This window comes from Acomys minous (assembly GCF_964271855.1).
Source record: "Acomys minous genome assembly, chromosome: 5".
NCBI classification, from domain to species: Eukaryota; Metazoa; Chordata; class Mammalia; order Rodentia; family Muridae; genus Acomys; species Acomys minous.
The window spans coordinates 85,391,419-85,404,725 of NC_140494.1; the positions used below are offsets into that span (position 1 = coordinate 85,391,419).

The 13,307-nt window shown below is 46.0% G+C and overlaps 1 protein-coding gene across 4 annotated transcripts in view; it reads left to right on the forward strand.

Moving 5' to 3' along the window:
• BBS9 (Bardet-Biedl syndrome 9) overlaps positions 1 to 13,307 on the forward strand; it is a 409,368-nt gene that overhangs the window by 320,852 nt on the left and 75,209 nt on the right. For all 4 annotated transcript variants that reach the window (XM_084782922.1, XM_084782920.1, XM_084782921.1 and 1 more), the window contains one exon: positions 9,189 to 9,371. In XM_084782922.1, the coding sequence (XP_084639048.1) occupies positions 9,189 to 9,371 (183 nt within the window). The remainder of the gene's footprint in view (positions 1 to 9,188; positions 9,372 to 13,307) is intronic.

The following is a 13,307-nucleotide window of genomic DNA, read 5'->3' on the forward strand; positions in this document are numbered from 1 at the left end:
AGGGGACATGGTCAAAGCCTGAGGTAAAAAGGAACGCTCGGGGACACCCAGCCGGCCCGCCCTCCATCTCACCATTGTTTCCCTTCATGGAATAAGGTACTCCACGCTGTGTGGGTGGCTTCCCAGTTACAGACATGACTGTCTCCAGGCCTGTTGCCTGAGACATTCTAAACTTAGAAACTGCTCAGGCCCCATGGATGTTGTTCTTGGAGAGAGATAACGGTGGCATTCTCCAGGTCCTGTAAAACGAGCTCTGACGTTGCCAACCATAGATTCCCGCTTCACCAGCATTCCGCTCAGTGACAGCGCGTGGCCCAGAAAATACCCACTGGTCGTTTTACAACCCGACTCCATTCATTATTAGTTTTTAAATTTGGGGTTCGCTTGGCTATAGGTAGATTGTTTTATAGAAAGAGGTAAAACTTTGGTCAGCTGTGGGGGGCAGAGAGGTGGGGAGGTACAACTCGTAATCAGGGCCTGAGATCAGTTGTATTTTTAGTTTTATATGAGACAGGCATTGGAGTGCGTTTCCTTTCAGCTGATTAAGTTACATGGCTTTGCAGAAACAGCAGAGTTTTCTCTCTTACTTATTATAAGTCTTTCTCCTCTAACATTTTCACCTGTTAGTGGTATACATTCGAAATGCCAACATCTGGGGCCCCACACTGCTTACCTTTTACATGCTTCTGGGCAGAGCATTTAAAAGGAAAAAAAAAAGGGGTTCTGAAGTATAATGACGTTTCTCAGAAATAATTTGTTTTCTAAAGCAAGTTTTATTTGACTCCTCAGGGCGTTTGGCAAGTACAGATTAGCGTCAGTGAGAATGCTAATGCTTGTGAGCGAGCGCTGCCATGGCTTTGAGGGTCACAGCAGTCAGGCCTTGCTGTTCCCAACTGTCAGCTTGTTTCTTTATCATTTTCTGAATATGGAATGTGTGAGTCAAGCCTTTAACGAGACATTGCCATTGATTTCTGTTCTTTTTACCTACTCAAAATCACCATGGTGAAAAATGTCTCCTAATCCCAGGCAAGGCTTAGAAATGTAAGCTTGCGTTAGAGGACAGCCTTTCTGTTAAAGGTGCTACAGAGTGAAATCTGTGCCCTGGGTGTAACCAGTGCCGCGCTGAAAATGCCTAAGAACCGTATGCTAGCTCAGGGTGGTGGTAAGCGCCTGTAGTTCCAGCATATGGGAGGCGGCAGACAAATGTTCAAGGCCAGCCTTGTCTACATGGCAAGTTTGTCCCAAAAAACAGCAATAACAAGAAAAATTAGACTCTTGCTGTGCCTTCATAACAAAACTCACAAGGGTGGCTTTAATCTGTGCAGGAGTTCTAAGCGTAATGGGTGCCTATAGGCAATCAATTCAGGATGGGCTTGCCGTGCCAACACCTCTAATACGCTCACTCTGCATTGCCGACGACCATGCTCTTTCTCTTGTCTTTTTGAATCTTATTTGATTTTTCTTTTTGTGAAAGAACAACTCTTTTGGATACAAACTGCATCTTTACAGCCAAAGTAAAAATTGAGCCCTGGTAAATTTCTTCCATATTGTGAGGCTTTTGCCTTGCTCAAGTCGGACTGACCAATCGCCATCACAAATAACCCTGGTGAGGGAACTCTGCCCTGTTTCTGCTGTTTCGGTAGAAAGTGGCTCTAACTTGAGGGCTGCCACCTGAACAGGAAATCCCTGTAGGTAGTTATTAGAAATGCTACTGGTCATGTCACGCATGTACCTGTGTATGCGCATGCGCCATAAGTGGGTATGTCCTCAAGAGCAGAACAGAGTGTTAAATTCCCTGGAGTGAGAGGAGGCTGTGAGCCATCCCTCGGGGGACTAAGAACTGAGCTCTGGTCCTTTGCAAGGGCAGCGAGGGATCCTAACTGCTGAGCATCTCTCTGAGCCCTGTCTTGGTGTTTTAATAGAAGTGTAACAAAGTAAACAAGGGATCCAATTTGTACGGCTCTCATGGCTCTTAATAGTATATTTGAATCAGTGTCTCATGACATTTTACTTTGAAACTTGGTTAACGTTAGCTAAAAAATGAAGAAGAGTGACCACAAAGGGTGGGCAGATGTTCCCCTCACGTTGGGAGAGGCACTTGGTCCTGTGCTCTGGGTACCAGCTGACGAGTCCTCCTTTTCAGTGTCACTGTTTGTCTAATAAACACAATATACCTAATATACCTATTGTGGGGAGTGCTAGGAAATAGTAACAGGAACCCAATAAACTAGAAGTGAACAGAAGGGATGTTAAGTAGTTTTTATTGAGTATTATTTTATTGATGAGAAAACTAAGTCTGAGGGAGATAAAGGTAGTGTAGCTTGTAAGTGGCACATAAGCTTTATTGACTCCAAAATCATATGATTAGTCTGTCATTTTGAACGTCATTTAGCCTCCATCACAATATGGTAATAGCCATAATGTATGAAAATTTCTTCTGTTACTTTTCTCATTGTATGGCCAAATAGCTGACAAGAACCAACTTGTTTGGCTCCTGGGTTAAAGGAAATGGTCCATTGCTCAGAGGAGGGAGCAGAGGACAGGCATGCCATGGAGGCAGCATCATTGGGGGAGGGATCAGAGGACAGGCATGTCATGGAGGCAGCATCATTGGGGGAGGGAGCAGAGGACAGGCATGTCATGGAGGCAGCATCATTGGGGGAGGGAGCAGAGGACAGGCATGCCATGGAGGCAGCATCATTGGGGGAGGGAGCAGAGGACAGGCATGTCATGGAGGCAGCATCATTGGGGGAGGGAGCAGAGGACAGGCATGGTGGCAGATGGCTCCGTGGTAGCAGCTTGCTCTCTGCTGGGTGAACTAGAAAACAGAGACATATGAATGCTGGTACTCAGCCAACTCATTGCTTTTTTCTCCTTTTATGTTTCAAATCCTCAGCCCATGGGATGGTGTTACCCAGATTCAGGGTGAGCCTTCCTTTACAGCTAACTGTCTCTGAGGTCCCTCGTAGACGCACCTGGTTGCTTCAAGTTGACAGTAGAGCGGAACTATACCAACTGCCTAAGTGAAGATGGGTTATCATTTACCCTTCATGAGTCATGCGTTCAAAGCATTCCTTTCTACTTTACTTATTTCAACATTGCTGTTGGTGTCCAATTTGCACTATACCATATCACGTTCCTGCCAGCAATGGAGGAGGGTTCCAGTTTCTCCATATTTTTGTCAATCATCGTTAATGCTTTTGTATCTCTCACTTAAGTCTCAGAATGCTATGAAATAGCCACAGGAAACTGTTGTCCCTGCTATTTGTTTATTTATTAAGACAGGGTCTACACTGTGGTTGAGGCTAATCTTGGGAGCTCACTGCAGTCTTCTTGTCTCAGCCTCTCTGGTCTAGGACCACCAGCAAGAGGCACCATTCTGGGTTCTCACTGTTATGTCATAGTTTAGAAATACCAAATCTATAGCCTTTAAATGGGAAGTCTTGTGTGTGTGTGTGTGTGTGTGTGTGTGTGTGTGTGTGTGTGTGTGTGTAAACAGAAGGGAGGAGTAAGTCACCTAAAACACATTTCAAGCTTTTGAATCAGCTGCACGCTTGGAGATCATGGTTCCCACATTTTTAAAGATAATGCAACCAGAGCCCAGAAGAGGGAGGTAGATTTGTTGTTTGTGCTCAAAGGCACAGCCAGGAGGGGAAGGCCTGGCTGCTTGGTTCCCAGCGCCCTTAGGTTCTAGCACGCCGTTCTTCCACAGGGGTCCTGTGGAGCTCCATCACCTTAACTTGTTCACTCTGTCTTGTTGCATATTGAAAGTTCAGCAAAGCTGAGCACTGCCACCGGGGCACAGATAGAACTTGCTGTTTGTGAGGAGGCCAGTGTGTAGGTGGGCAGTCGGCACAGGCAGGGTTGTGGGGTGAGGTCTGCAGCTTGGGCATGACGTTTGGCTCTGCTGTTTGCATTTGATCCTTTCTGTCATTCTTCCCTTAGTTTTAAGATGCCACCAATAATGGTACCTACCTCTCAGGGTTGTTTTGAGTATTAAATGGGCTCATTCCTGTGAAGAGATGAGCCTGTGTTTGGTTCCTAGAAATCCCTCAGTGAAACGTTGACTGTTATCATAAACAGCGGCTCATTCAGACTATTGAAAACATTGTAACTTGAGATTTATAGCAAAAAAGATGAGTCACCTTTTTTTTTTTAATAGCTTCACTAATGGTGGCCTGGAAAATTACTCTTTTGTCTGCTTTCATGTTTATGAGCCGTACGGAATATAGAGCTCCCTTTGTCAAGTGAAAGCGAGAGAGTGCTAACACTACACTCTGACACATTATGAACGTGCTGTCTTATCTCGTGACTTTGGGCAGTACAGACCCATCTCGGGAAGAAGGCAGTCATCTTCAGTTTTCTCCTGCTGAAAGCTCCAAAGCTTTCATGAAGCCTGACAGATGTGCAGGGCTTACCGAGGGCTACCAAAAGGAGGACCCTCCGCTAATCTTAGTGGGGGGGGGTCACCCTCGGACATCTGTGTTTCTGTGCAGACACAGGGCGCTCACTGGGAAGGCACACAACACAGTTGGAATCCTGGCACTTCCCTGCCCTTGCTCATCGCCCTGGCCAGTGTGCACAGATGGCTCCAAGCCTTCATCTCTTCATCAGGATGTGGAGACGGGATGGGGTGGGGACTGTCAGTGATTTCTGTCTCAGAGGACCCTCCAGGACCCTCAAGAGCACCGAGGGATGGATGCTAACAGCGCTGAGCACAGTGCCTGGATCAGTCATTCTCAGCAGCTGACGTCAGAGCAGCAACGCGGGAGGACTCTGCGTGCTACTCATGAGATCTGGAGGCAGATTGGACCCACTTAGGTGGAGAAATTGGACATGGCCGTGCTCACAGAGCATGATTCATGTCTACTCCGTCGCTGCGGCGGCTGCTGCTGCTGCTGCTGCTGCTGCTGCTTCCCTGTAACCAATTTTAGAGCCGGTCTTGGCAGCTGGAAGTATTTGGGATTAATTTCACACTTGCTTTATGAGTTGAGTGTTTTCCTGCAGCTCCCTGGGCCTCTGCCTCATTACCCTGGCATCAACTGATATGGCCATCAGACAGAGATGTCCTTTGGGGGTCTCTATTTTATTTGGAAACCATCAAGTTGAAAAGTGCAAGACAAAGGCCATCAGTGCATTGTCCTTCCAATCCTCAGCGTTTATTGTTTCCTATGGCCTTCCCTTCTGTGGTCCTGTTGGACACTAGCGAGCACACAGCTTGCTCAGACAGTGATGAGCCTTCAAAAAATAAAAATCACTCTCCCTCAAATGTTAAGTCCTAGCAGCTGGTTGGCTTCGTTTCTCAGTTCCAGGTGATCTGGGAGATCTTCTGGGCCTTGGCCCTTTAGATCTGCATCTTGATGGGTCTAGTTTTTCCAGCTCTTTTTAATATGCTAATTCTGCTTAATTCATTTGGCTCTCATGGAGAACAAAGTAAACTTGGCTGTTACATGTAAAACTAAATTGAGAACATGGAGATCTGTTTAGTATTTCATGCTGGCCAGTAGGTCAAGGAGATTTTCCTTGGGGGTAATTTACATAAGGAATTGTTTATTCCACTTCATTCCAATTTCTGTGATCATTTGGGGATAACGGGCTGTTTCCACAATGGCACAGAAATATATCCAGTGAGACCGAAACTTTGAGAGACAGAGCTTCTCCCAGATTGATGTGTTTTCTGTTGGCCTGGGCTGCTGTCTCACAAAGTCATTCTTTCACTGCAGCTGTGTTTAGCAAGTTGAGTGGGTCCATGAGCTGACATGCTGCTACGCTTAGTGAGAATTCTCCTGTGGTAGTTTGGAACATGCACGGAAGCTCCACCATGGCCCATTTGTGCCCCGGCCGGGTGTTTGCTGTACTTGGTGGTGCTTTCTTGCTTAACCCTGATACTCAGCATACCCGGTGATCTCAGAGGTGAGTGCCTGCTCTCCCCCTGAGCATTCCCCACCAGCGGCCTTATCATGGTCGTGCTTCTAACTGTGCATCCTCCGTAAGCAGTCTCGACTTTGTTGGAGTTGTGTCCTTCCTCACACCAGTGTGTTGAGAGACCTCCCTCCTCAGTGGTGTGCAAATACATAATTAACATGGCCTCTGGTTCGGAGGGCAGAGGGAGCTGGCTGTAACACTCGGAGTTTTCTGTCGTAGATAATTCATGTAAGCTCTCCAAGCGCAGAGTTGGAAGAAATGGGCAGTAGCTTACTATTGCAAAGTGTTAACCAACGACAGGTAAAATAAGCAAAGATTACCACAGAAGGAAATAACAGTAGGAAATAATGAGTTTTGAGAATTTATTAAGCCTTTGGGTTTTTTTTTTTATTTAATTTGAAGTTTAAGTCCTATAATTTTCAGTAATGGCCATATGAAATAACTGGCTTGCAAAATTCCTGAAAATTGAACAATTGGTTCTTTCTCTTGGTCTGGGGAGGGGTTCATTGAGCCGGCTCCAATGTGCTCCGCCCTCCACATGCTCCTCCCTAAAGCTCGCCAAGCCCAGCTAGAGTTTGGACAGTCATCTCTGAACCTACAAAGTGCCTACAGTCACAGATAGGTTGAGTGAGTCAGGCTCCAGTGCCCAAGCTCTGTTCTTTCATTTACTAGATAGGGATATACTCAGACTGGCTACTTAATTTGAAGATCCCAGTACAAAATTAAAACATTGGGTTCTTTTCATGCCTGCAGGAAGAAAGGAGTGTTAAAACAGCTGTAAAATAGAAAACGTCTTCCTGTCTTTAGCGGTCTACCTCTCACAATTCCGGATTCATTTATTTCTATCTTATATCTTTTAAGTAGAAAAAAATGTAAAGTGTAGGTTAGTGTCAGTTTTATTAGCAGTTCTTATATGGTCAAGGCCAATTTTAAGTGAAAGTCTAAAAGCATGTCATGTACTTGGCTGTGCTTAGCCCCTCTGCTCATGTGTGTGCTCCGTCTTCCTGAGGACTCGAGGGTCCTTTCTGAGTTTGCGTGGCCTCAGTCTTCTCATGTGTCTGAGAGAAATGATGTCAAGTAGGTACGAGTGATTGACGACACTGACCACCGTGGCACACGGCAGAAGCCAGGGCGCGTTGTTTCTGTGCAGTTAGCTGAGGGATTGCCTTTACCTAAAGTCATGCCAGCGATGCAGTTTTCTTTTGGGGTCTATAGGACCCCTCCCTTACATGGAGAGTATTTGCCTCCTGACCTCTCTTTTTATTCTGTAGTATGACATCTTTGAATGTGGAGATTAAATCTGTCACTCGTTAAGTTCTCTACCTCGTGTTCTGCAAGTTTCTGCACATACCTGGTACTCGGCAGGTGTTTGTGACCTTGATCTTTCTATAAGCTCAACCTTTGGCAGTCAGCATCTCTGTCAGCGCCCCAGCCCCACAATGATGCTTAATTGTTAACATCCACAGCAAGAAAGGAGCCTGAGCTGGGACTGTAACAGGCGTTGGTTGTGAGCGTGGTCAGGGCGCGTCTGACTTCAGGTGTTACAATTTAAGCAAAGCGGCCTTTCCTGTTTCTTCCAGGGGACTTCTTAAAGTAATGGGAGAGGACGAGTTCCAAACCCGTTTGAGCAAAAGAGGCCCCAGGGATATTAACACTGGTCCATTGTAATCGGCCCCTTGCTAGCTCCTTTTACACTTTCTTTTCTGCACAGTTAAGGCGTTACTGCAGTAATGCTTCTCCCCACTAACTGGTTCTGTACGCACACTTTCTTTTAAACAATTATAACATCCTGTGGGCTACGAGTTCTCATGTACTTCTTTAGAATGCCAGTGGAAAGCGCAGTCCTAGGCACACAGTGAGCCGTGCATTTTATGTGATACTGGCAGATGCTGGCTCTCCGGAGAGCCCACTGACTGTGTTTGGAGTCTGTGCCTCCTTTTAGGTGTTGATCACATGGCCAAGAATCCTAGGGTGCATGTTCAGGCAAAGATCTTCAACTGTGCTGTTTCCCCACACCCCACCCATCACCCCCGTGCCCCGCTCACATCTTATGTCCAGTGTCTCCCAGACACTCTGATGACTAACCCTGTGGAGCCCCTCTCCCCACATGGAATTTGAGAGACCACACAGCTGTAGACTCTACTTGTTTGAATGATGGCGCTTTAACAAGCCCTTTGGGCCAGTGTCAATAAGCCATGAAGTATCACTGACCGGATCGTCTGCACCAGACTTCTGCATCTCATCTGATTCCTTGAGCTGGCGGGGCTTTGAGAAGGAGCTTGCTGCTCCAGCATTGGCTCTTCCTGTTCTGGGGACTGTAGACGCCGGGAGCCTCTGGGGCAAGCCAGTTCATTACTTTTAATGAGCACAGAATTCACCAAGACATTAAAATAAAATAGAATCAAGCACCATTGGGCAGACTTGGATATCCCACCCAATTGTTGCTTTAGTTCCTTTTTCCACAAGATTATTCAAGAGAAGTTTTTAAGGCAGCTTCTATTCTCTCCTGCCAACTTTTATCCTAAGTAGATTTGGCGTTGCAAGCCTCACACACCCTGAGCTGCTTTTTAATGCCCTGTGAGTTGGTGTCTGACATTTGTGTTAAAAATGACAATTTTCAACTGATCAGATGTTTGAGCCTTGTTTGGCTTTTTACAAATGTTAAAGAAATATTCAATATCTCAATGCCATATAATCTGGAAAGACAAGCATAAAAGATAAGAGTTATTTTCTGAAAAAAGTGAGAAAGTTATTTAAAACACAGACAAATAGTTATTTTGATTATATTTTAATTGATCAGCTTTCATAGCTAATTATAAAAGACTGAAATCTTTTACTCTATAAAAGACTGAAATCATTTTACTCTTTATTTTTTACTTTTTTATTTTTTGAGAGTAATATTTTTTTTATTAATTAAACAGTCTTTATGTTTTACATATACATTCATTTTACTCGAGTTCTGACATCCTAAAACACTGAAGGAAGGCAGTTGATGGCAAAGCACACACTGAGCAGTGTCTCCATAAAGCTGATTTTATGGAGGTTTTCTTCCCTGGCCATATAGATTTGGAATCCGTTGGGGCATTTTCTCAAAGAAGGAAGCTAGCAGACGAAGGGTGATTTCTTATTCAACATAACTTGTGTCTATGGAAGACAAGGCGTATCCAGTTGTTTTAAAGACAAGCAAACGTGCGCCAAATGTTATCTGTTGAGGGCTCAAAGATTGTGAAATTGTCCCTAACCAAAGGTTGTCTTTTCTTCAGGTGATTGCTCTAGCAGATGCGATTGAGGAAAACCAGGAGAAGCTGCTGCAGTCCTTCGCCGGCCTGAAGAGCGCCACCCACTTGCTGATCCTGCTGGTCAGGCTGTGGCAGAAGCTGAGCGCCGAGCAGACTGCTATTCTGGAGGCGGCCTTCCTGCCGCTACAGGAAGACACGCAGGAACTGGTAAGGACCCACAAGCCCACAGCTGCATGATGAAAAGAGTATTGGTTTGGGGGAGATATCACGTGGCTATCTATATTTTTTTAAGGCATCAAAAGAAGGCTTGCATTTCCACAAAAATGCCGTTTTCCTTTTCTTTAAACCATAATAAAAGTGTCATATAACGGCACCTTTTCCCCCTTGAGCATTTTTTAAAAATAGGCATGTATCCATTTTTATGCAGTGCCCAGTCTTTTTTATGTGCCCTTCAATCTCTGAGAGGCAGGGAAGTCGTCATTTGACAGTCTGAGTGATCGCAGTAAAGCCTTCAGATTAGCTAATCCTCCCAAGTCTGCCAGAGAAAACAGTTCAGGCATTTTAATTTGTTCAGTGTTCTTAAATTTTAGTGTCACTTCAAAGATTAGGGGACTGAGATGGCTTTGCTGAAAATGGCGGGAATAGTTCCTTCCATTTACAGAGTCCTTTGTAATAGTCCATAAAGCCCTTCCCCTGGGGAGAAGCGTTTCAGACTGAAAAGGGGGAAATGAGGATTGAGCGTTAGAGTTCTCACCAAAGAGTCCATTAAACAAAAACACCCAGCTTCTCTGAATCGCAGAAGCACGCAGGACCAGGTGCCTCCTGGATGCTCTTCTGTGTGCTTTTATCTATGGAGATGTGATAGGCACCATGGGAACCAGAGATGTGAGCTTAGCTCTCTGTGGTGGTTGTTTCAGGGAGAAAATGATTTCACACGCAGTTTCAAACCTACATCTAAGAACATGGCTCTGAAAGTAACGTTTTTTCCCCCCCAAGTGCTTGGTGGGCACTGTTGTGCTTATTTTCCAAGAACTGTCCCGTTTAATCACAGATATGGCCCTGGAGATAGCTTTAATATTGTTTCCACCTCCATTTTACAAATAACAAAACCTATGTTTTCTACAGTTAAATGCTTTTCTAAGTAGAACCAGTAGAGCCAGGACTTGGACCCAGTCTGTGTACTCAGAAAGTATGTGCTTTTAGCCAGATACCTTATTTTAGTGAACACAGTCACTGTGTTAGTTACTTTTCTATTATCATGAAGGGACACCATGACCAAGCCAACTTAAAAAAGAAAACACTCACAGTTTTCTGTGAGTTGAGGCTCACAGTTCCAAAGGGTTAGATTCTATGGCCACCGTGGATGGGCGGGAGCATGGTGGCAGACACAAGAAGGCAGGTAGGCAGTGGGCAGGCAGGCAGGGGGCAGGCAGGCAGTGGGCAGGCAGGCAGTGGGTAGACAGGCAGTGGGCAGGCAGGCAGTGGGCAGGCAGGCAGTGGGCAGGCAGTGGCAGGTAGGCAATGGACAGGCATGCAGTGGACAGGCATGCAGTGGACAGGCAGGCAGTGGACAGGCAGACAGTGGACAGGCAGACAGTGGACAGGCAGGCAGTGGACAGGTAGTGGACAGGAAGGTAGTGGGCAGGCAATGGGCAGGTAGTGGGCAGGCAGGCAGTGGACAGGTAGTGGACAGGAAGGTAGTGGGCAGGCAATGGGCAGGTAGTGGGCAGGAAGGCAGTGGGCAGGCAGGCAGTGGACAGGCAGGCAGTGGACAGGTGGTGGACAGACAGGCAGTGGGCAGGCAATGGGCAGGTAGTGGGCAGGCAGGCAGTAGACAGGAAGGCAGTGGGCAGGTACTGGACAGGCAGGCAGTGAGCAGGCAGTGAGCAAGCAGTGGGCAGGCAGTGGACAGATAGTGGGCAGGCAGACAGTGGGCAGGTAGTGGGCAGGCAGTGGGCAGGCAGTGGGCAGGCAGGCAGTGGGCAGGCAGTGGGCAGGCAGTGGGCAGGCAGTGGGCAGGCAGGCAGTGGGCAGGCAGTGGGAAGGCAGGCAGTGGGCAGGCAGGCAGTGGGCAGGCAGTGGACAGGCAGGCAGTGGGCAGGCAGTGGGCAGGCAGTGGACAGGCAGGCAGTAGAGCAGTCACTGAGAGCTTACATCTGATCTATAAGCACCAGGCAGAGAGAGAGCTAACTAGGAATGGTGTGGACAAAGCCCACCCCTAGTGACACACCTCCTCCAACAAGGTCACACCTCCAATCCTTCCCAAACCTTCCCAACAGTGGGGGACCAAGCATCCAAAGGGGCTGTTCTCATTCAAACTGCCACAGTCATAAAAATCATAAGTTTTGCCAGCTGTATCAAAATTTTAAAATGAGGAGGCTGGAGAGATGGCTCAGAGGGTAAGAGCACTGGCTGCTCTTCCAGAGATTCTGAGTTCAATTCCCAGCAACCACATGGTGGCTCACAAGCATCTATAATGAGATCTGGTGCCTTCTTCTGGTGGTCAAGAGGAACACTGTATATAAATGTATAAATCTTAAAAAATATTTTTTAAATGAAAAAGCTTTATTTTGTGACCTAAAATGCAAGTACATATACTGAAAGGTAGAATACATAGTTTAGCAGCAAGTGGTTTAAAGAGAGTGACAAAACTTTTTTATAAGTCAGGTTCACCCTCAGTAGCAGAACTGGAGACCCCTGGCTGCAGTGAGAGAAGGAGCACAGTGGTGGGCCAGATTATTTATAAACTCGCTTCAGGACGCAGAAAGCTTTAGTTAGTCTCTGCTTCTGGTCCCACGACTAAATGACAGTCACTGTGGTCCTTAGCTGGTCTGAATCACTGAATCTTTAAGGAGCAAGTTAGGCCCCACCCCGGAAGCTGCAAGAGGAGCTAAGGAGACAACCAAGTAAAGCAGCCATCTCTGACACTGGTTTGCACTAAATTACCTTCCTGATGATTGCACATCTCTCTGCCATACCTGAAGGCAGGAATCGTGTCTTGGGCTCTTTATGTTCTTAGGACTGCTAAAGGACGGTGCCCAGCCAACATTTATTCAGTGGGAGAATGCAGAGAACGGTGATGGTGGACGAGGAGAAAGCAGGACAGGCCAAACTAGTAATCTTTATAGCCCAGGTCAGAGGGTAATATAAACCTCTTGTTCACAAAGTAGGAGCAGTTACACTGCCGAGGCTGGTGAGATGGCTTAGCAGGTAAAGGCCACAGCCACGCAAGCTTGGCAACCTGGGCACTCTGCCTGGAGACTAAGTAAAGGTGGGTAGAGAGTACTAACTAAGTAAAGGTGGGTAGAGAGTACTGACTAAGTAAAGGTGGGTAGAGAGTACTGACTAAGTAAAGGTGGGTAGAGAGTACTGACTAAGTAAAGGTGGGTAGAGAGTACTGACTAAGTAAAGGTGGGTAGAGAGTACTGATGCCACAAAGTTGTCTTCTGACTTCCACGTATGCACTGTGACACACCCTCTCCCCACCAGCACATGCATGCATGTGTGTACATGTACATACATACACACATACATACATACATGCACACACATGTGCACATACGCACACAAGTAATAAACTAAAAATATTTAACTCACAGTGGGTCCTCCTTCCTGAATCTTGTTTCATTGTCTACACAGTTCTGAATTTCCATGTTGTGTGTTCAACAGCCGACCAAAAATATTCATTTATAAATATTTGTCTTGACAAGAGAGAAACTACATCAACATAATGTTTTATGTTGCTAAGATGCTTTGATTTCATTATTATTTATTGTCAGTGTTTTTCTATGCCTGTGTATAAATCAGGTATATATGTATGTAAAAATGTCTGTGTGAGTTTGGTACTACCTGAGGGTTCAGGCTCCTGCTGCAGGCTTGGCATATCAGCCTGAGAGAAATGTACTGTCAACAAAGAGGTTTTCTTTTTGTAGTTTCTCCCAACTTGTCATTTTTTAAATTTGCTCTTTCATGTACTAAGAACAATTAAGATTTGGCTTTTGTTAGAATGACCCTTACTAATGTGCAGTGCCACACTCTTTATTTTTCTTAGCAGAGTTGGTTCTTTCCCACCGCTGTGTGGGTTTTCGGAGTTGAACTCAGGTTGGGTGTGTTCATTATGTAGGCCTTGACGAACAGCATCTT